The 21540-nt window shown below is 36.4% G+C and overlaps 4 protein-coding genes across 14 annotated transcripts in view; 2 read left to right on the top strand and 2 right to left on the bottom strand.

Annotated features, from left to right (window-relative positions):
- LOC129570001 (fibronectin type-III domain-containing protein 3A-like) overlaps positions 1 to 9081 on the bottom strand; it is a 33860-nt gene extending 24779 nt beyond the window's left edge. For 2 of the 10 annotated variants that reach the window (XM_055449329.1, XM_055449330.1), the window contains exons 1-5: positions 8775 to 9024; positions 3404 to 4255; positions 3138 to 3316; positions 3004 to 3061; positions 2672 to 2869 (exon numbers count right to left, since the gene is read on the bottom strand). In XM_055449329.1, the coding sequence (XP_055305304.1) occupies positions 2672 to 2869; positions 3004 to 3061; positions 3138 to 3316; positions 3404 to 3590 (622 nt within the window). In that variant the 5' untranslated portion in view covers positions 3591 to 4255; positions 8775 to 9024. Of the gene's footprint in view, positions 2324 to 2671; positions 2870 to 3003; positions 3062 to 3137; positions 3317 to 3403; positions 4256 to 8774 lie in introns of those variants that run through there. The other 8 variants (XM_055449336.1, XM_055449338.1, XM_055449332.1 and 5 more) reach the window with 7 other exon arrangements.
- A 686-nt stretch (positions 9082 to 9767) lies between these two features.
- LOC129570000 (pheromone-binding protein-related protein 6-like) lies at positions 9768 to 10622 on the top strand. Its single transcript, XM_055449328.1, has 4 exons — positions 9768 to 9932; positions 10016 to 10091; positions 10175 to 10443; positions 10512 to 10622. Exons 1-4 carry the CDS (start codon positions 9849 to 9851, stop codon positions 10527 to 10529), a joined length of 447 nt encoding a protein of 148 aa, XP_055305303.1. The 5' UTR covers positions 9768 to 9848; the 3' UTR covers positions 10530 to 10622.
- A 620-nt stretch (positions 10623 to 11242) lies between these two features.
- Positions 11243 to 12299, bottom strand: LOC129569998 (pheromone-binding protein-related protein 6). Its single transcript, XM_055449327.1, has 4 exons — positions 11915 to 12299; positions 11600 to 11828; positions 11480 to 11516; positions 11243 to 11392 (listed from the first exon to the last, which is right to left on the bottom strand). Exons 1-4 carry the CDS (start codon positions 12066 to 12068, stop codon positions 11375 to 11377), a joined length of 438 nt encoding a protein of 145 aa, XP_055305302.1. The 5' UTR covers positions 12069 to 12299; the 3' UTR covers positions 11243 to 11374.
- Positions 12300 to 13376: 1077 nt separating this feature from the next.
- Positions 13377 to 21433, top strand: LOC129569997 (glutamate receptor ionotropic, NMDA 2B). Of its 2 annotated transcripts, none has more exons than XM_055449325.1 (14): positions 13377 to 14382; positions 14513 to 15435; positions 15518 to 15747; positions 15876 to 15970; positions 16059 to 16312; positions 16437 to 16448; positions 16816 to 16949; positions 17449 to 17598; positions 17765 to 17917; positions 17990 to 18141; positions 18223 to 18543; positions 18610 to 18796; positions 18872 to 18973; positions 19073 to 21433. In XM_055449325.1, the coding sequence occupies exons 1-14, from the start codon at positions 14007 to 14009 to the stop codon at positions 19113 to 19115; spliced, it is 3132 nt and encodes a 1043-aa protein (XP_055305300.1). In that variant the 5' UTR covers positions 13377 to 14006; the 3' UTR covers positions 19116 to 21433. The 2 variants fall into 2 exon arrangements, with proteins under 2 accessions (XP_055305300.1, XP_055305301.1); XM_055449326.1 differs by having other exon boundaries at positions 13380 to 14382; positions 18223 to 18556; positions 18629 to 18796.
- Positions 21434 to 21540: the final 107 nt, after the last annotated feature.

The raw sequence follows: 21540 nt of genomic DNA, 5'->3' as shown, positions 1-21540 counted from the left end.
AAGAAGAAGAAGGAGAAGAAGAAGAAGAAGGAGAAGAAGAAGAAGAAAAAATCGCAAACGGCAACTATTTTTTCGGCGTCGTCGCGTACATTGGATGTGCAGAATTGTTTTATGTTTGAGTTCGTCGATATGGCCCCATTTGAATAGAGCTCAGAAATGGGAGAAACGGATAATACATTTTTTCTGTGGTTGGCATGTGGACAAACACACATCGTTCTTCACAAGGGATAGAGATAGAGCGAGCGAGTGTTAAGCAGCAAGTGAGCTGGCGAGCAAGAGATGGAAGAATTAAAATAAAACACATATACACAGAGATTGATACAATGTGCATAAAATGCCAGCCAAAGACAATGCAAGGCTGTACATTCGATTTAGCCTTCCTTTCGCCAATACATTTAACATGAATTAAATGAATCGAATTCAGCCGTCCTGTGCGCGCGTATCAGCTTGCTTTTCCCACTCCAATCCATTTAATCATGTGATATTTCAATTTTTCGATTAGCTTCCGCGTTCCCTTTGACATAATGGCAACTAATGTCAAGTGAAAACACATCAAACGCAAATATTTCGAATGAAATCTGCCATTACCATTCACGTGAATCGACAGTCGTATCGAATCGATCGCGTATTGAAGAAAAATCTTTTTTTGAAATAAATAAAAAAAACTCAACAAACAACACGTCTGTTTGGCTCTCTCAAAGTCGAGCCCGAACAAACTGAATACGTTCGCTTTTTGTCTGTGTCTTTGTGATGCAAAACACGTTATTCCAACTGATATATGTACTGAGCTTCGTTCACATAAATCCAGTTCTTTTTTTCTCTCTCTTTTCTCCCTCGCGCTCTCTCGAGTTTGGTCTGCCTTCATTTTCCCATGTCTCTTATTCGATTCGAATATGCGAACGTTCCAATTGAATTAAGCTTGTATAACCTAAACTAAGCTCGGGCTCAATTCCATCTCTTGATGGTGTAGGCCAAAAGTGATCCAATGCGCGATGGGATGTGTTCTTCTTCATTTTGTGCACATAATAAGCATCTCACAAGACACACATAAAATACAGTCTCATATCTGTGTTATTGTTACTGTGGCTTCGGCGGTGTTCCGAAGTCTTTGAATCACATCAAATTCCGTTATTGCAGCGCGCAGTTAGATTTTTTTTCATACCTTCTTTCACTTCCATCCATCCATCTTTTTTGTTCATGCTCGTATACGCATTGCGTTCTGCTTAGCTAACGAAAAATGTACGACGATAGCGACAATTCGTGTACGTAATACACAAGTTAGCTGAATTTGATGTTTTCATTTCGAATTTACACCTCATGTATGTTTTTTTTCGGGCATGTACACCGTACATAACTCGGGAACTGATCTTTATTAACAATGCACTTTTACGTTATGAGAGCGAATTTTTCCGTTGCATTTTTTGTTTCGAGTATTAACCACAGTGTGGTTTTTTTCTGTTGAAAACACAATCAATAAATAAATTGTACAAAAACAAAAATCAATTGAATTGACCTGCCTAGATTTCTGATGAAACATGAAAACAGCTGAATAAAACAGAAAGAAAAAAGAAATAACAGATAGGAAGCGAATGTTTTGGAATGCAGTGATTCGGTTCAGCGCAACGCAAGTTGTTGTATACATTGCTACACAGTGAACCAAGCAGTTCTCGTCGTTGTTGTTGTTGTTGTTGTTGTTGTTGCTGTTTTTATCATAAGTTCAACTGTTTGCAGTCCTGAACTGATACACAAACCGTTGCCATTCATTGCGAGAGCGTCAATTTAGCCTTTTAAATAGAGTGCCGACTGAATGCAAAAACAAACCACTCTGGCATTTAAACGAAAGGAAGCTTTAAAATCCTTGAAATATTCAAATTTCAAATATATACTGTTTCAGTGTCGAATGCATGCGATTCGCGATTGTCGATGGTTCAATGTTTGAAATACGTGTTTTTGCCGGACTCATTACTTTGAACTGAACTTTCTCTTTAAAAATGTAAAAGAGGCGAAAAGAAATAACAGAAAGAAAAAAAATTGAATTGTATTCGAAGCTTTAAATAAAACACAAGTTGAATTGTATGACTGCTATTGGTGTAGTTGCCGTTGCTGCTGGTAGCTGTTACTGCCGTACGCCAGTATGCGCTCGCTACCTCTGCTTCTTCTTTTTTTCTTCGTTTTTTCTTCTCTTCATTTCATTTCAATTGAAGCAGACAACATAATAACACAACACACAAGAGCAGAGCCAACAGTAACAAAGGCTAGTCACACAATTTCATTCATAACAAACACGAAATAGATTATTGCCTTAATTTTCTATTCAATCCCTCTTCTGTTCTCTCTTTTTTTTCTGCATTTATTCAAAGTAATGTGAAACCAAAATAAAATGTCATTTCGATCGACTCTGTGCTAAGCTTTTTTTAGCATCAACCAGTGAAAAATTGTGAAAGGCAACACACAACTCTTTACTACATTTTATATCCGAACAATAACGATATTCTATAGGGAAGAATTAAGCACATATATGAGTGTGTAGTCGTAGCCAAAATCAATTTGTTCATCAATGGGGCTTGATTTCTATTCTATATTTTCCGTTTCTTTGGCGGCATCACAAAAATAATAGTGGTAGTCATAACACTTCGAATGGATGAAAAAAGAAGTCAGTAGAATTTCTTACCTCGTATCACTTCGCGATTGCTACCGATTTGAAATGTAACGGAGACGCCAGCATTTACATGGAAAAATACGATGTATTCATGCGGCTGTGGACCCTGTGAATGTGTTGGACAATAGTGTTGATGCTCGAATCCAGAAAAATGGAATACTGGCTCCACGATTGGCCATGGACTGGGATTCGCTTGAATCGCAATCGGTGCTGTTCAGAATTGAGATTAATATTTGAATTAATTGATTTTGCTGTTTCTATGGAGCCACGCTACGCATCCACATAGGATTATGGATTTGTTTTTAAATGCCAACAAAAACACACAATTCGGTTAGACAACTCACCTAATAAAGCAAGTCGTGGAGGTGCAGCTGCCATTTTTCGATTTATATGGGGCTGAAGCTAAATGTAATAAACCAAACAAAATATGTTAGCCATTCGAATATCGTATAAATTGGACGGCATCCGATTGACTCACCGTCGGTATATGGGTGCTAGTTTGCGTTGTAATTACTACTTGAGTGGCTGAAAATTGCTGCGTCGAAGTTGAGGGTGTTGACGATGATGCGGTCGTCAACACCGTTGATGCTGCTGATACTGCTGCTGCCGTTGAGGTTGGTGGTGGTGGTGGTGGTGTTGGTGCTGCTGCTGCTACTATAAACAAATGATTAATGAATTTAATGCAATTACGAATTTTTTCTGACAAGATTGAATTGTGAATAAAAATGTGCTAATATTTCTCACCTGGCGTTGTAGTTGCAGTCACAACTGCAGTTGCACTTTCATTAGCCATGTTATTTGGATCGTGTTTATTTGCTGGTAGAAAAGTTGTAGAACTTTTTGAAATGATCGGCTTGGTTTTGCCACGAGTTTCAATTGAAATTAAATTGTCACAAATGACAGAATCGCCGACTTTATATGGTTTCACCATCGATAAAATAGAGATCACACACTTCAAACGCGAATTGTCCTTTCCTTATTTTGTTTTTATTTTCCAACCGAACGAGAGACAATCTTTTCTCTTACCTACTACACTTTTAATGCAATTGTCTTGTTTTTATTTATACGCGAGAAAACTTTCAGCAACTGATTTTCTTGTCTTATTTCGCATGCGTTGTGCTAGTGTTTTGTTTTAAATGGAAATGTCTGTACCAGGTTTGGAAAACCCTTTATTTTTTATCAAGTGTCTGCTTGTTCTTTTCTAAATATGTTTTGTCTTCTGATTAGGCCACATAATTGAAAAGCACATTGAATACATCTTAGCACATAATTTTTTATGGACTCTTTATTTTTCTCTTTCTCTCTTTCTTTTTCTTCTTTATTTTATTGTTATTTTTTGTTTTGTATAACGTTTTTTGTTATAAGCAATAGACACACTACGGCAACTTTGTGACATATTTAAAATCCACTGACTTAATCAAAAATTTGTTGGTAAGTAGTTAGATTATTGATAACTTGCAAACAAACAAAAACGGAACAAAACGAACGAACAAAAAAAAAGTTTGAATCAAAAAAATGCTGCTTCCACTTCCTGCTCTTGTCTCGCCTGAATTATTCTTCGTCGTTGTATGTTCTATTTGGATCGGCTAATCACATCTGAAAATAATGATAGTCAAAATTGGAACCGATTAGTCAAGTCGAGAAATATCAAAGCGACCATTAAAAAAGTATTTCAATGACAAAGGAAAAAGGAAAGACGGTAAAAAAAGAATTCCGATTTTTTTTTCTTGTCGCTTGACATAGAAAAAATTGAGCCAAAAATGAATTTGAACAGGACTGTTTGACTTTAATTTTGCTAATCTTATTCTTGTTCATCAGCGCACATTCCATCCGGCATGATGTCATTCAGTTGCGCACACATCGTCACAATGCACTGAATGGACCGAAACTGTTTCATTTTTTTCTGTTATGTCGGCAAATTGCCAAGCGTTTGTGTTGTAAAGAAACTTGGGAAAAAAAAATCTGAATCTGCATTAATTTCCATATCTATGAAATTAATTATTAGATTTCAAAATTTTGTCATGCACTCATAGAATTTTTCCTCGTTTGCCGACATCCAAACAAACGGTATGCATTGTGAATATTGTGTTTGTGCCACATAATAATACAGCTTTCCACTTGTTGCCTACATTCCGCACGTAAAAAGAATTGTCTCATAAACACATACACACAAGCAAATCCATCTATGTATACACGCACAATCATGTCAACCAGTTCATCTCTCCAACATTATTTCGCATACACACTGTCTCTCATTGGCTCCGTATCACACGCACGTAAACGCTGATTTTGTACACACCATCCATATGTTCCGTTTTCTAATGCTTGCATACGATTTTCCAATCTTTGTTTAGTGTTTGTTTATGATTTTATAGTCAATCGATGAGTGTGTTCCAACTGTTTTGACCTGATTGTTGATTGCCATTTACCTTGCCATTCTCGGATAAGCTGAGACAGATCAATTCGTAATCCACATAAAACAATATGCTTGTCAACGCCTTGTTTTCATCTTTTGGAAAAACTCACGAAAATTCCTTACACACACTACAAACAGTATCGTATGATTTTTTCTGCTCACAGTTTCCCTTTTGTCTGGACTTGTTCACCATTTTACTTTTTCATCTCACTCGATGATCTTTGTTTCCAGTGGAGCAAATGAAATATGATTCAACCGTAGGACTGGTGTGTGCAACACCATAAATTGGGTGGATGGAAAATTGAAAACCATGTAATGTGGATCAATAGAAAGAATGCAGGGGGTCACATATTGATTACGAGCTAGCTGTAAGCGGCAACGTCTTTTTTCTAGCCATATATATACAAACATGCGAGAATATGCACTATATTATGAGGTTCGTTCAGTTGTTCGGCGTAGTGAACGGTCGAATGATGCAAATCGATCCGCAAAATGCGGCACATACACATATTTGTGCCACTGTATAAATGTGAACGGTTTGAGTGTAAGGCTGTAAATGAGTTTTTACGATGACGTGGTGAATTGGTAACACTATCTCATCGCATTTATTTATTCGGCTGTTTGTTTTTTTCCTCACATTTTTTTCTTTGTGCGCGGGGAATTCCCAGACAACCACAAAATCTCAAGAATACTGCAATCGATTGTTAATCAATTCGGAATTTGTTTGTTTTCGTATTTGCAACATTTTGAGGTGATTTCTTGGAATGATTCATTATCGTACCAGTGTTTTTTTTCTCTCTCTTCAAATTTTATTCACTCGATGAGCGCAGTAAGGAATGGACACGAAATTCGTAAAATCTACAGAAAATCAAAAATGTCATAACAAATTGATGAATAGATGGATATTTGAAGCATGGAACGGAAAATTTTGCATGTATGAATGTGGAATGTGTAAAAATGCATAGCATATGGAACACAAGCGAGTCGATTTTTACAACGATACCATATTGTAAAATGGAAATGTTCGATAAGAAGGCAATCAAAAATGAATGAAGCTGAAAGAATTTGGCTGTACAACATAATTTATGTTTTGGTTAACTTCTTTGCTGAAAATGAAATGGGTGTGTGTGTGTGTGCCGAATAAAAAATTGTGCTTTAGCGCACAATAACTTTTGTATCTAATTATCGCTTATTGTTCAGTTGTTGCTCTTTTTCTCTCTCTATATATATCGCTCGCTTGCTGTTTTTTCTTTCTCTGGCGTCCTTTTTATTGCCCTGTTTTAATTTTTCGTCAGCAATGTATGTATCGTTTTAATTTTATGAAACAGGTTTGGTAATGTTGGCGAATGATGAAAAATTAAAGCAACGGAACCAGCGCAACGATTGGATTTATGGTTTGCAACGTTGCATCGAGACAGTTACACAAAGATATTACAATCCACGACAGACCGAGACGAAGAAAAAAATGCACAAGGCAGTGAGAAAGAAGAAAAAAAGTGCTCGTAACAATAAAAATATGTTTACCGATAGTACGAATATCACGGCGCGAGTACGCGAGAGGGAGTAAGAGATAGAAAGAGAGCGAGCTGGTTGGCTTACTTGCAAGAAAGAGCCCCCGTCGAATCGAATATGCTTTGCTGCAATATTTCTTTTTTTTGTGTGATATCTCGAGTATCGCTTTAGCAGTGAGTGAAATAAACCCAAGACATTGGGGGGACACAGCAGAAAAAAAAATATAATGCAACAGAGCCCAGTCACAAAGCACAATATATCGAACCACTATCACACTTATTTCGGCTAACATATCCATTGGAATTCCTTCTTTTTCTCTCTCTCTCTCTTTGCTTTTCGCTCGCATGCACTAACACTCAATCTTTCACTTATTTCTGTACTTCGAATCTGTCGCTCTTACTACTGCTGTTGCCGTTGTTGTTTGCCATGGAATCATTTGAGCTCGTAATGTTTTTGCTGCTATATGCTTACACAACCTTTCAAAATCCATGCATTTTTTTTTATTAAAATATGTTTGGTCGCACAATGGTTACACACGAAAAAAAATATATATTGGAAAATCAGACGGTGCGTCATCTCAAATCTATTTCGCAATCTAGTTTTCAATTGTCAATTTTTTGTATGTGCACATATTGTACTGTTTCTTTTACTAGCTGGCTGTGTGTTTTTTTTCCTTCTCTTTGGGTCGTTCCACTACATTCAGTCGTCTCGCACTTATTCGCATACAAGTGTATAGATTCGCTGCTTGATGTTTGGCTTAGTTGTTGGCTTTTAGCGTTTTTTTTCCTCTTTATATTCTATATATATATATTTATTCCGTTCCATTTGATCGAAATATACATATATATATATAATAAATGAATTGCTTTTGTGCATACGTTTCACCGCGTCAAGGAATCCGTGTATTTGCTCGCTTTGATACGGTGTGTACAGGTTAGCAATATTGTACTCATGATTTTCAATTAATTCTATTTCGTCTTGGAAAAAATTGATTAGTATCGTAACACTCCGCCAATTTGATTGTGTTTGTTTTGGTAACATTTGTTTCTCGGTACAATTGACGTGTCCCTGCAAAATATTCCTCACTGCCTCTTCTTGTCACTCACTCACTCATTCACTCTCTATTGGCGCTTTTAGCACCATTACTCATTCGTTCATTCGTTATCAATTGCGCTCTGTGCACTCTTTCTTCGTCCATCCAATGAAGTATGGCCATTTCGAACTAGTCAAAAATCGTATCATTCTAATTTCCCAGTTCAATCAAACGTTTGGCCAGCACAATTGACAGCAAAAATTCAGTTTGATTGAATAAATTATTATTGACTTCGCCGTTTGTAAATTGACAGATTCTTTCTCTTTAACTTTATACACTGACTAAATGGTCACCAACAAATCGATGAGTTTGAAATAGAACAATAACAGATTTTCGTAAAAAAAAATTGATGTACATTGCACTATCGGAACATTTTTGTGACGCATCAATAGATAATGGGAGAAAAAACACACCAGCCAAAAAAAAAAAACAGAATTGAATTCAGTCGCTTGGAACCGATTGGCTGCCGTTCTGCGAATGCAAAATTGCGTTTGATTGCATGTTATTAACTTCTTTAAGTTGTTTTGTTGTTTCTTGTCACTGAACGGATAACAGAGTTGTGACGGAAGACAAAGATACTTCCAAATGACATTTCACTTTGGCATAAACTAATCGTCTACTTGATTCAGTTTACTTGCACAATGAATGTAATTAATGCAATTCAACGGAATGAATGTCGGCCAGATGACAATCACATCAGTCCAACCATACGGTGAAAAAGAGAGTACCTCCGAGTGATTTTCACCCATCATCAACCTTCACTTGGCTGACTGATAGAAACGCCCACATACATATCACCGAATTGTATATATTCCGTCGTGTTAACATTTCATTTCGTTCAATATTGTACACAATTTATTTCACTTTGGTGGCTCTTTTTCGGCCACTTTTCCATCAAACAATTCACTTTTTGAAATTGCTTTTGCTCATTAAGTTCGCAAATCGAAACAATTAATTTTTCGTTTTTTCTTTACTTTGTCCGAAGTCCTTCGGAATGTTCGGACAATCCTGTATGTCTTTTTTCTTTTGTTAATTCACTGGCTAACATATTTTCTAATTTGAAAAATAAAACTCTATTTGAAAAATCTACTTACGCGTTGAAAATAACATATTTTCGTTGTAAAAATAATGCACAAGACATTGGAACACGGTGCAATTTAAACATTTTTGCTGCTGGTGTGTCGAAACTCGTTTTTCGCATATGGAACGAAAACAAGAAACTGAAGTACAGTGGTTTTATAAGAGAAAGACAGGGAAAATATGTATAACATATAAAGGCGAACGAAGACAATTTGCTGCTTGTATGTATTTACGACGAAGAAAAAGACACTTGATTTTTGATGTATTGTGCGAAGTTAATGTTATTTTCTTTCCTTTCATTTGTTTCCATCTCGCCGTCTCGTTCGCACATTCCATGACAGCGCACGACCTCTAACGCCTTTTGCCTACAACTTTAATAGGTTTTATTGTTTGCTTCGCAGCCGGTTTTGCTCGAGTGTATGTATGAGTGTTCGGCAATTATATGTTAGACATTTTATGGATTCAACATCAAATTTCATGTTGAATGGTAAATTGAATTGAGCTTTACTTTGATTATTTCTCGCTAATTATAATTATAAATCAAATTAAGCAATCGTATTTAGTTCGTTTTATTCTAAAATTAAAGCTCAAAATGTTTCTTCGTATAGACTTTGACATTGATGGTGATGCCATCTAACGAATTTTATGGAAACTTACTGGTTTCTGTCACGGGTCAACCAATCCAAGAATGTTCGCACTTTCACCGAAACTAAAACCAAAACCTTGTAACATATAGAAAAGACTGTACGCAATTGGAAGAAACTTTCAAACTTATATGTGGACCAACGGAAAATCATTTTAGATGTTATTTTATTCAGAAATTTCCACCGTAATGCGCCAAATTTCTTGATAACAATGTTGAACATACCAACTCAGTTTGTTTTTAATTATTATCTTCGCTTAATCTGACATATCGTTTTTTTTCCATTTTCATGCTTACAAAGCAGATGCCAGAATATTGTTGCGAGTAATTAATAATGGGCTGTCACTCTCTCACAATCATTATTAGAAAAATGAGCTGAAAAATTGCTATAAAATAGCGAATTGCTTATCACCTTCCACACTTTAGGCTGGTAAACTCAGTTAAAATGAGCAAGAGAGTAGCCAGAATTACATTGTTTTTTTTATTCGCAGCCATCACAGCGGCCGTTGAAGTTCGACGTGATGAAAAAGTTTGTATTTTAATGATGTTCATGTTTACAGCGTATTTTTCTGAGCATAATTTGTTTATTTTTTTTCTGCAATCCAAACAAAGTGGCCACCAAAGATGTTACTTGACTGGGTCCGTCCAGCAGCCACCGAATGCCGAGAAAGAACTGGAGTAACCGAAGGTGGGAAAATCACAACATTCCAGATTTCATTATGTACATCAAAATTGAAAACTTTAATTTTTAACGAATTTTTCTTATCGTAGAGGCCATTAAGGAGTTCAGCGATGGAGAAATTCATGAGGACGCATCGCTTAAATGCTACATGTACTGTGTGTTCGAATTACTGGAGCTGATGAACGATAAAGGCCAATTGTTTGTAATGAGACTCGCTGACCATATTGAATCCAATTACGATGACGAAATTCAGACCATTGCCCTTAATATGGGGCGCAAATGCTTACGCCCAGAAGGCGATAATAATTGTGAACGCGCTTTTTGGTATCATAAATGTTGGAAATCCAAAGATCCCGTTGTACGTATTTATTCTTCAACTTTATTTAATTCGTTATATGTAATTTACACACACACATTCTCTTTCAGCATTATTTCCTGTTTTAGATTCAATTGAGAGGGATTTCCTATTTAATTATTAATTAATCAACACATTTTATTCAAAATATGACATGTATTAGATTCTAATTCTTAAAAAAACAAATATCCCAGAAAGAATGTATTTATTCCTCATTAAAATGAATTTTGGAAATAAAGTATTTTCATTTTATTGGAATTTATACTTTTGATATTGAAAGAATCAGAAGACCAAACTATTTAAGGCACGAGAAAGACACATATTTTCTCGGTAATATCTGAGCATACCAGCAATTCACTAGCGATTTTTCCAATTGCATTGCCAATTGCACGTGGGGACGGTTTGTTCACTGTTTACAAAACATGGGAACATGGCTGTTAGGTCTTCCACTATTGTTGCAATAGCTATGGTCCAGAAACAAATTTACTAAAAAATTTAATTTCTGTATTTCAGCCCCGAAACTAGGAAAAAAAAATCAGGAACCTATTTTTGAAATTAGGTAAGATTCAATGAACAACAAGAAAAATTGTCTCTCCTGCTAGATTTGAAATATTTCTCTTTATTTTTATATTTTTCTTTATTACCAGCCTTAACTAATTTTGTACATATTATAACTCCTTCCAAATGAAAAACATGTCGACTTCAAGTCAAGTATTCGCAGTTTTCACCTATTTTGACTCCTTTAATAGTTGAATAATAATAGTTCTTACTATATTCCATTTTTGTAATGAACAGTGAGACCATTATTTGGTAATATCAACAAAAGCTTTATTATTGGGTTATAGAATACATTTCATTGTCAACATTGTTAGTTAGTAGCAGCGCTGTACAGTACAATAGTTTTGAACTCATCACCCCAATCACCATCGATTTGTTAGATAAGGAAGTAGTGCTGAAAAGAGCATTAAATTATATGAAGTCATACATAGTCTATAATAATTGAGCATTTAATAAGAAAAATCCTCTAATTGCACTATACCTTTGGATCAGCGGATTTCCAGCATTGATGGTACCACCTGGAATTATATTAGTGAAGCATATTATTTGTTTATTTTTTTGTTTGATAATTTTTTATTTGTGTATATTATTTATTATTTACCAGGCTCTGTCGCACAGAGTTTCGCCTTTTGGATATAAGCATTTTTTCCCCATATGGATGGCAATGTCCTGGATCTCTCTATCTAATTCGTCTATATGCACTTGTAGCAATTCCAAGTGAACCTCACCATGTTCGTCAACAGCTTTTGCTTCAACGAAAAGACAGTGCATATAGCACTTGAGTGCGGGGTCATCGTGAATTTCACCATCGCTGAACTCCTTAATGGCCTCTACGATAAGAAAAATTCGTTAAAAATTAATATAAAATAAAATAAGATTTGAGAAAAAACATCAATAATAAGAATAATCGACACACCATCCGTTACACCGGTCTTGGCACGGCAAATTTGAGCTATCGGCTTGAATGTTTCAACAACCTCTGGCGGTGGCCATTTATCGTCACGACGTTTTTCGACTGCCAAACAAGCAGTCGAAAATAATGCAAGCAAAAAGAAGACGAGATTCGACATTGTTGTTAATTGATAACAAATGAATTGATTTCCACTCGATTTGGTCGTCGGCTTTTATACATTTTGATACGAGGTAATTAAAACTCAAAAATAAACATTTGCTGAGGTGATGGAAATGACTTGGCTGTTGTTGAAACCGATTTCTATGCTATTAGATGACATTCTGTTGAATTGTGCGAGATTTGATTTGAAACGGGACAAGTCATTAAGTGCATGATTTTGACAAATCGATTGTTCTCGAAACAATAATAATTGTGCTGATGAGAGGTTTAGTAGCTTATGTTTCAGTCGATTTCTTTTCCCATATTTCATCTATCAATGTAGTATATACAATATATTATACGTGTGCACAATGATACACGTCATGTATTCTTTGTTCACTTCGGCCCCGAAATACATTCGGATGTTGAATTTTCATCTTGAAACTTGGGCATACACACTCACACCATAAAAATGTGTGTTCCAAACTTTCCTTTCTGTTGCAATAAGATACTTGAGATTGCATACCGCTTCACAATACATTTGTTCCGATTCAAACAATGCAAAATGAATGTACGACTTTCGATTCATCTCTATAATGCCCCTTTCGCTTCAATAGCGATTAACACTCTAGCACACAGTTGAATATACGTCATCTTTGTTATCAAAAGACGAAGTCAAGTTGTGTTCTGCCCCATTCAAGTCCAAACAGTAAGAACAAAAAATATAGGAAGGCGCGCACGGAAAACAATACACTCATTGTACTGATAACCGTATAGCACGCGCTTAATGAATTTAAGGAGCGAATGAGTGTGTACTCATGTTTCAGTTGTCTATTGGTAAGTTTGACGGAACACGCAGATAAATGATGAGTGCCATCATAAAGCTGATAAAATGCTATGTTATTTTGCTACCCCATAAAATATTTTGACGACACAGCTATACAGCCATGTGAAGACAAGTGAAAATTTTTGTAAACAAATCTACTGAAACAAGTGGCTCGATTCCAAACATGCCCGCGGATAAACCGAACAAACAATGGCACAAAAGCACACTCCGCAAAAAGCAGCACCCGTTTACATACGTAAACAAAACGGGAGAGAGAACGGGAGACTGCGCAGAATACGGTCGTTTATGAGGAAGAAAAGCTTTTTATTCGCAAGCCAACTTATAAAAAGTATATACAAAATTGTTCTCCAAGTGGATGGATGCCAGCATCGCATCGCACAGCTCTCTCGCACCGAGAGAACGAATGAGAGAAAATGAGAGGATGAACGATGCTTAGCTTTAGCAAAAGCACTTTTACATGACATCCATTAACTGTATGCTCTCTGAAAATCAGACATCTTTTTTCTATTGCAAAGAAAGCACGCATCACCATACACTGTGTGCGTTTCGTTTTGCGAATTGCTTTTTTTTCTGTGTGTATGTGGAAAAATTACATTTCCACTTGGATTGTTATAGAAAATTTCGAGGAAATGTGAACAGTGCAAATGAAAAACGGTGGATCGATTTGGAATTGTTGACTTTCGAGTGTCGATGGTGTTTTTTACATTGTGGTATATTCAGATGCAATCACAGACGCGATAGATGTGACAACGCCCTTCATAAAACCAATCTCAACTAAATCGATTTGCATGAATCTCATAACTCAATAACAATTACCACGAAGAGTCAATGGAACGAAGAAAGAGGGAATAAAATGAATTTGTGTGAAGAATGTGAATGAAATTTTATCACGCAAAAAAAAAGAAATACCACAAATTCCATGACAAAAATTATTTAATTAAAATGGAGATTTAACGAATAAAAAATTAAAATGATTCATAAAAAATTCTAAAGAAAAAAACTTCAACGCAAAATACATTGGTTTGGGGGTATTCAACGATTGTTACGTAAGAGTGAAGAAAGCTTTGAATAGCTTGTTACTTTCACAGATCTCTTGGAGAGGGTGTGATAATGAAAACGTCACGCATTTTATTCGTTTTCGTATCGATTATTGCAACAACGACCTTGGCATGGCGGTCAAAAACATCATCGGAATCGTCAGGCATCCAAATTGGAGAGCGTGGTCCGAAGCGAATCGGTGGCGACAAAGAACGTCACAAATTGGAACACCACGCGAAAAAAGAGGAAAATACACCGCAACATTTTAATATTGGTTTGATTGTTCCGCACACGAATTTCGGTAAACGTGAATACCAGCGGGCCATTTCATCCGCAGTTTCGACGTTACAAAAAATGCGCGACACAAAATTGCCATTTCTGCGTGAGGTTGATTTTACTGCAAAAAATGTTCATTTCGACATGATTTTGCTGACACCATCGCCGACAAGTGAGTGGCACTTTTTGACTTACGTCATTTATTAATAACGAGCGAAAAGGACATTCTTCGCGAAATTTAATTTCCTGAAATTCGTTCTTCAGTTTGAAAGTACGTTTTTTTCCTTTTCTTTTCTGTTCAGCTATTTTGGACACAATGTGCAAAGATTTTTTGCAGGCAAATGTTTCGGCCATTATTTATTTGGTGAATTATGAAACATTTGGACGAAGCACTGCGTCAGCACAATACTTTCTCCAATTGGCCAGTTATCTGGGGATTCCGGTGATTTCATGGCATGCGGACAACTCAGGTTTAGAACGAACAGCGTCACAGTCACGGTTACAGATTCAGTTAGCACCAAGCATTGAGCACCAAAGTGCTGCAATGCTCAGTATACTGGAACGGTATAAGTGGCATCAATTTTCGATTGTAACGTCACAAATAGCGGGTCATGATGATTTTGTACAGGCCGTTCGCGAGCGAGTGAGTGTAATGCAGGAACATTTCAAGTTTAATATTTTAAACTCGATTATTGTGACGAGAGCCAGTGATCTAATGGAATTAGTCAACAGTGAGTCACGCATTATGCTATTGTATTGCACAAAAGGTGAGGCTGTCGACATTTTACAATGGGCCGATGAGCTAAAAATCACCGGCGAAAAGTATGTGTGGGTCGTGACACAGAGTGTTATTGAGAATACCCAGGCTCCACCGCAATTTCCGGTTGGAATGTTAGGTGTTCACTTTGACACATCGAGTCAGTCGGTGATTAATGAAATCTCGACCGCCTTGAAGGTGTACGCACTCGGCATTCAAAGCTATCTGAATGATCCGGCAAATGCTGGACGCAAACTGAACACCCAATTTCTGAGCTGTGAAGTTGAAGGCAAATCAAGATGGGAAAATGGCGAAATTTTCTACCGTCATTTGCGCAATGTCTCGCTGGAGAGTGAGATCAACAAACCACATATTGAGTTCACTGCCGACGGAGACCTTAAAAATACCGAACTGAAAATTATGAACCTGCGTCCGAGTGGCAACAGCAAGAGCTTGATGTGGGAAGAGGTAATGTCAATTAAATATCCACTTTTGCAGCATTAATTTTCATCAATTGCTATCAATTGTAATTGGACGAATCGCTCTGTAGATTGGCACATGGAAATCGTGGGAACAACAAAAATTGGATATACGTGACATTGTGTGGCCTGGAAATTCACATGCCCCACCACAAGGTGTCCCGGAAAAGTTCCACTTGAAAATATCGTTTTTAGAAGAGCCGCCCTACATCAGTTTGTCTCCACCCGATCCCGTCAGTGGGAAATGTTTAATGGAACGAGGTGTGCTCTGTCGAGTGGCTGCCGAAAATGAAATTGCAGAGTAAGTTGAAGCTCTGTATGAAATGCCATTATTACGAGTTGATGCAATATTTTTCACAAAATAACATAACCTCGCCCCACTTATAATATGATAAAATATTGAAAATTCGATTTAAAATTTTATCACAGCATCGATATTGGGCAAGCTCATCGCAATGGTAGTTTTTACCAATGCTGCTCTGGATTCTGTATTGATTTGCTTGAAAAATTCGCCGAACCACTAGGTAAATTTCAATTATTTTCTCCTCCCCTTTTTGCATTTGGCTGCCTCATTTCAGTCTAACTATAAATAATTGAATGGATTTTAAAAAGGTTTCACATATGAATTGGTGCGGGTTGAGGATGGTAAATGGGGAACGTTGGAAAATGGAAAATGGAATGGACTGATTGCCGATTTGGTTAATAGAAGGGTTGATATGGTGCTAACATCATTAATGATTAATGCAGAACGGGAGGCTGTCGTTGACTTTAGCGAACCGTTTATGGAAACTGGAATCGCTATCGTTGTAAACAAGCGAACTGGTATTATTTCCCCGACGGCGTTCTTAGAACCGTTCGATACATCGGTGAGTTTTTTGTTGTTGTTGTAGCATTTTATGCCCATTCAATTTCATAACAATTAAAATGTTAATGGAGTGCATTCTCGAACTCTGAATAATTTATTCGGATTCTTTTTAAAAACTTTTTCAGAGTTGGATGTTGGTAAGCTAACGCAATGAAAAACTAATCCAATGCTTGTTGTTGTTCTTAGCATAAGCTTCCGTTGTGGGTAAATTGTTGAATTTTATTTTATTTTCTACTCATTTTTTGAGAACAAAGATTTGAATTTTCTAGGGAGTGCCATCGTTAACGAAGTGCACTCTAGTTGTGTGTATGTGTAAATGTTCAACAGGTGTAAAGAGGCGAAAACCCCGTTGATTCGAAAGCTTCTTCCCTGGTTTGAATTTAGTTTTCAGAGTTTTTGTGTGCCCCTTTTGAAATAGTATTTTTTCATGAACAACTTATTCAAACTTTACTCTTCAACTCAAACAAAAAACCACGCAACGTAATGCAATGCAAATGAATACAGGTGGGCATTGTAGCAATCCAAGCGGCCACATTTATGATATTCCTGTTTGAATGGCTGTCTCCTAGCGGTTTCGATATGAAATTATCAGTGCAAACAAATGTACCACATCGATTTTCATTGTTCCGGACGTACTGGTTGGTTTACATTCACTTTTAAACATATTGCAATATTAACATTAATAAATAATAATAATGTCATTGAGATAACGAGATAGTAAAAAAAAACATAATAATATAGAGTGTAACAGAATTGCATGCCAATATGTTGAACACGTAAACACGTTTATTTCTGAGGTCTGGATCTATTCAAAATGTGAGAAGTATTTATTTCGAACTCAGCCTCTGTACTGAAGTTGGGTAAATAGTCGTACTTTCGGCTATTATGCGGGTATTGAATGACGGTCAACACTTTGGTATTCGAGCCGAATGCGTTTACATTTCGATTTCGTCGTGACCCCAGGAAAACATGATTTAAATATTGTACAATACATGTCTGTTACGCCCTGTATATTGATTAATAACATACAACATTACAACAATAACGATGATAAATTCCTATAAATTCTATGAATTCAATTTGAACCTAATTGTTTATTTCTTTCGAATCGCATTACCCAACGTTTGGAAATAAAAGGTTAGTGTGGGCGGTTTTGTTTCAAGCGGCTGTTCACGTTGATTCGCCAAGAGGGTTTACAGCGCGATTCATGACGAATGTATGGGCGATGTTTGCTGTGGTATTTTTGGCTATTTACACTGCCAACCTCGCAGCGTTCATGATAACTCGGTAGTAGGGGATAAATTTTTTACTGCTTTATGCATCTCTTTCGCTTTTCCATCTCTTTCATACGTATTGAGTCTTCATTTGATTTGTGAATTTTTCTCTTTTTATGGTCATTCCGGCACCCCTTCAAATTCCTGCTGCTGAATGTGTGAATTGGTCGACACTTCAGTGAAGAATTCCATGAATTTACTGGATTAGACGATTCACGATTAATGCGACCGTACTCACACAAACCATCATACAAATTTGGAACAACCACATTCAGTCACACGGATTCAACTATCGGAAAATACTTCAAAGAAATGCATAACTATATGTCACAGTAAGTGATAGATGGATTTCATGTGTTTTCAGCATAAATTGTATTTGTATCGATTGATTGCTTTTCGTTTAGATACAACAAAACTACTGTGAACGATGGCATTGCGGCTGTGTTGAATGGAGGTCTCGATGCATTTATTTACGATGGAACTGTTTTGGACTATCTCGTTTCACAGGATGAGGACTGTCGATTGCTCGTTGTTGGCAGCTGGTATGCAATGACAGGTACGGTGTTGTGTAAACTTTTGACATATATAGGTTGACACTTATGAATATGGAAATGTCTGTTGAACTGATCATTTGCAGGTTACGGTTTGGCATTTGGCAGAAATTCAAAGTATGTGAACATGTTCAATCGTCAGCTGCTTGAAATGAGATCGAACGGAGATCTTGAAAGATTAAGGCGCTACTGGATGACTGGATCGTGTCGTCCGGGGAAACAGGAGCACAAATCTTCCGATCCTTTAGCTTTAGAACAGTTTTTATCTGCATTTTTACTATTGATGGCTGGCATTTTGTTGGCTGCATTACTTTTGTTATTGGAACATCTTTATTTCAAGTATTTCCGGACGCGTTTGGCCAAATCAGATCGTGGCGGATGTTGTGCTCTTATCTCTCTCTCAATGGGTACATCTCACAGGTAACGTATTGTCCATTCAGTAGTGTACAAGCCGTGGTTTTATAATATTTTAGGAAACTCATTGACATTCAGAGGTGCTGTGTATGAGGCGCAAGAAATGCTGCGAAACCATCGGTGCTCTGATCCCATTTGCGATACGCACCTGTGGAAGGTGCGCCATGAACTGGACATGACCAAACTACGAGTGCGACAACTTGAAAAGGCAATGGACTCGCACGGTATTAAACCACCTCATCTAAGGTAAAAGACAGAATGTTCACTATTCATATGGATAAAGATTTGATGACTGATGAATTGATCATTGCTTTTCCACAGACTTTCGTCCGCGTCTGATTTACTGAATCATCATTACAAGGAGCGGCCACCGTTGTTGGGTAACTTGAGCCTTGGCGGAAGTGCACAGGATTTATATAGATGGTGAGAATTATGTGACAATTTCATCCTAATCCCAATCATTTCCTAATTAAACCTACCGTTTGCATTCTAAATTTGATTGTAAATTGTTTCGCACACTAGGTCACTCAAGACAGAGATTGCCGAGATCGAAACAGTGTTGTAAAATGCTGCTCAGCTCGAACGGAATCAAATGACGGAAAATCAAATTAAACAGAACCTCAGTATCAATATTTGTGATCTTGCTTGCTTTGAAAATCGACGCTTTTTCCTACACACAAATCGAAACCAGGATTTCGTGAACCTCAATACAAAAACAAACTGGATTTCAATTCTGTCCTTAAAACGTGTGGGCCACTCGAAAATAGCTTTCGACTCGGCATACGAGAACCATCGTGTTCTCAAACTCATTGTTCACACTACATTTTTCTCCTTTCTTCCATTTATTCAGGTCATTTTGAATTAGTTTCAAGTGCATGAGGGAAAACTGTTTTTCGTTTTGAATGCCTCATGGGAATCAAACAAAATTCGGGGTTATCTGAATGCAAAAGGTGTTTTCATGGGAATGCCTTAAGTAAAAGTTGAGGCAAACGAAAACATTCATCTAGAACAAACATGAAAACAAATGCAAGAGCAAAAAACGAATCAAACCATAGAAATCATTTTGCATCACATTTAGGTAGTATAATTAGGTGAAAAAAAGAAAAACCAATTTGTTACCAAATAACAGTCCATATTCTAACACGAAATGATACGTGCACTTTGTGACACAGTCAAGAGTTAGAGTTGTCATTTAAGGAGTTCGGCCATAAACACGGTCAGAGTGGGTTGTGTTCAGTTTTTCTCATTTTCAAACAAAATGACAAACTGATTTGTAGATTTAAAAGTAAGAGAAAAAATTCGGGTCATTTGAAGCAGGCAAACAAGTTATTTGAGTTTTGTCCTAAATCACATCAGTTTCTACCACCGAACCAAAAAGCAAACATAGTGGCTCAGTTGAAACAATTCATACGCTTAAAAAAGGATTTTCAATCAGTTTTTGTACAGATATCAAAACAGAACAAAACCAAAAGAAAAATGGTAAATGACGATGCAGGTCAGATTCAAAAAACCGAATTTTACTAAATTATCGAAGAAAATTCGCCAAGAAAAAATTAACATGAAATAGGTGTTGATGACTAATTTGATAGAATCAAAAAGTATTAGTGAATGCACCTAATCATCGTCACACGAGTGCGATTCTAGCGCCAAAATGAGAAAAGAATAATATCATTTGGATGTTATCGTTTTCCATATTGACGGCTGTATTCCTCTTGTGTAAAAGTGATTGGGTATCTATCTAATCAGTAGAAACACACATCCAAACACAACAAATATATGGTTACAAAAAAATGAAGCATATTTTTAAGGGTATGGCTGTAGTTCACCGCCCAATGTGTCATACGCAGAAAAGTAAGCACCTGATTGTTGATGAACATAATTGTCATGATATATTTAATGTGAATTGTAGTAGAGCAAAAGTCACTTAACGCGATATTTATTGAATGTTAAACGTTACACAATTTATTTTGATTATAAGCATTTTTCGTTCAGTTTTAAATCTACTATGTATTAGGTTCAAAATTTTGCATTTTGTGCACAAAATCATCAAGTTGTTAGTTTTGTTGTAATGAAAAGAATAAGAGGGGAAAAAATCAAGAGAAGTAAATAAGTAGCCGGTTCATTTATCTATCGAATAGACAATAAATAAATGCACGAATGTTAACAAAAATCAACTGTGCCAAAACAACTAAAATCAATACTTAAAACAAAGGATGATCAATCCTTACGAAATAAAACGAAAAAGAAGAAAGAAAAACATTGAAACCCTTTTCCCTCTAGGTTAGATTACTCAAAAGTGCACTAAATGGAATGAATGTGTTTGTAGTATGTTCAGTGTGTCATTTTCAAAGAGAAAGGAATCAATTACACTTTGCATAGCAGATGCATCATCCTAAATTGTAGTTACATTTACAAACGGCCGCAAGCATTCATTGTCAGTTGTTCACATTTAATAGGATTTTCTCGCTTCTCCACTTTCTTTTCAAATTACTTCCTCAAATGGGTTGCATTTTTTGCGACTTTTTCCTCCCTTTGTTACAATTTTTGGGGAAACAGGTTCAAAATGGTGAGAATGTTGTTTTTTGTTGGAAATTTCATTAGAAATGTTTTTTAAGATTCAATTAAAATACATCAAGTAAAACGAGATTTTAAATGCCCATACATACACAAACAAACAAAATGTTGATATTTTAATGATGAATGGTGAACATAAACGTATAAATGTATTTTAATGTCAACGATGAGTGTAATCCAAAGTAACAGCCAGCCGAAAAATTAGACACACACACAAAAATGTGTGAATTAAATAAATTGGTGCTCGGTATCACCAAAAATTGAATTATACAAAACAAATAGAAAAAAACCGACAGTAAAAAATCAAAACCTGCCAATGTGTTTTATTCCAACGTTCATTTGTTCAAAGTACGTAAACCTGGAAAACGTTCAATTCACTGAAACTCGCAGCAACTTCACGCTTCAACTTTGAGACA

Source organism: Sitodiplosis mosellana, unplaced genomic scaffold, assembly GCF_009176505.1.
Source record: "Sitodiplosis mosellana isolate CC-2019 unplaced genomic scaffold, AAFC_SMos_1.0 Smas_scaffold_47, whole genome shotgun sequence".
NCBI lineage: Eukaryota > Metazoa > Arthropoda > Insecta > Diptera > Cecidomyiidae > Sitodiplosis > Sitodiplosis mosellana.
This window is presented reverse-complemented; position numbering and strand designations above follow the sequence as displayed.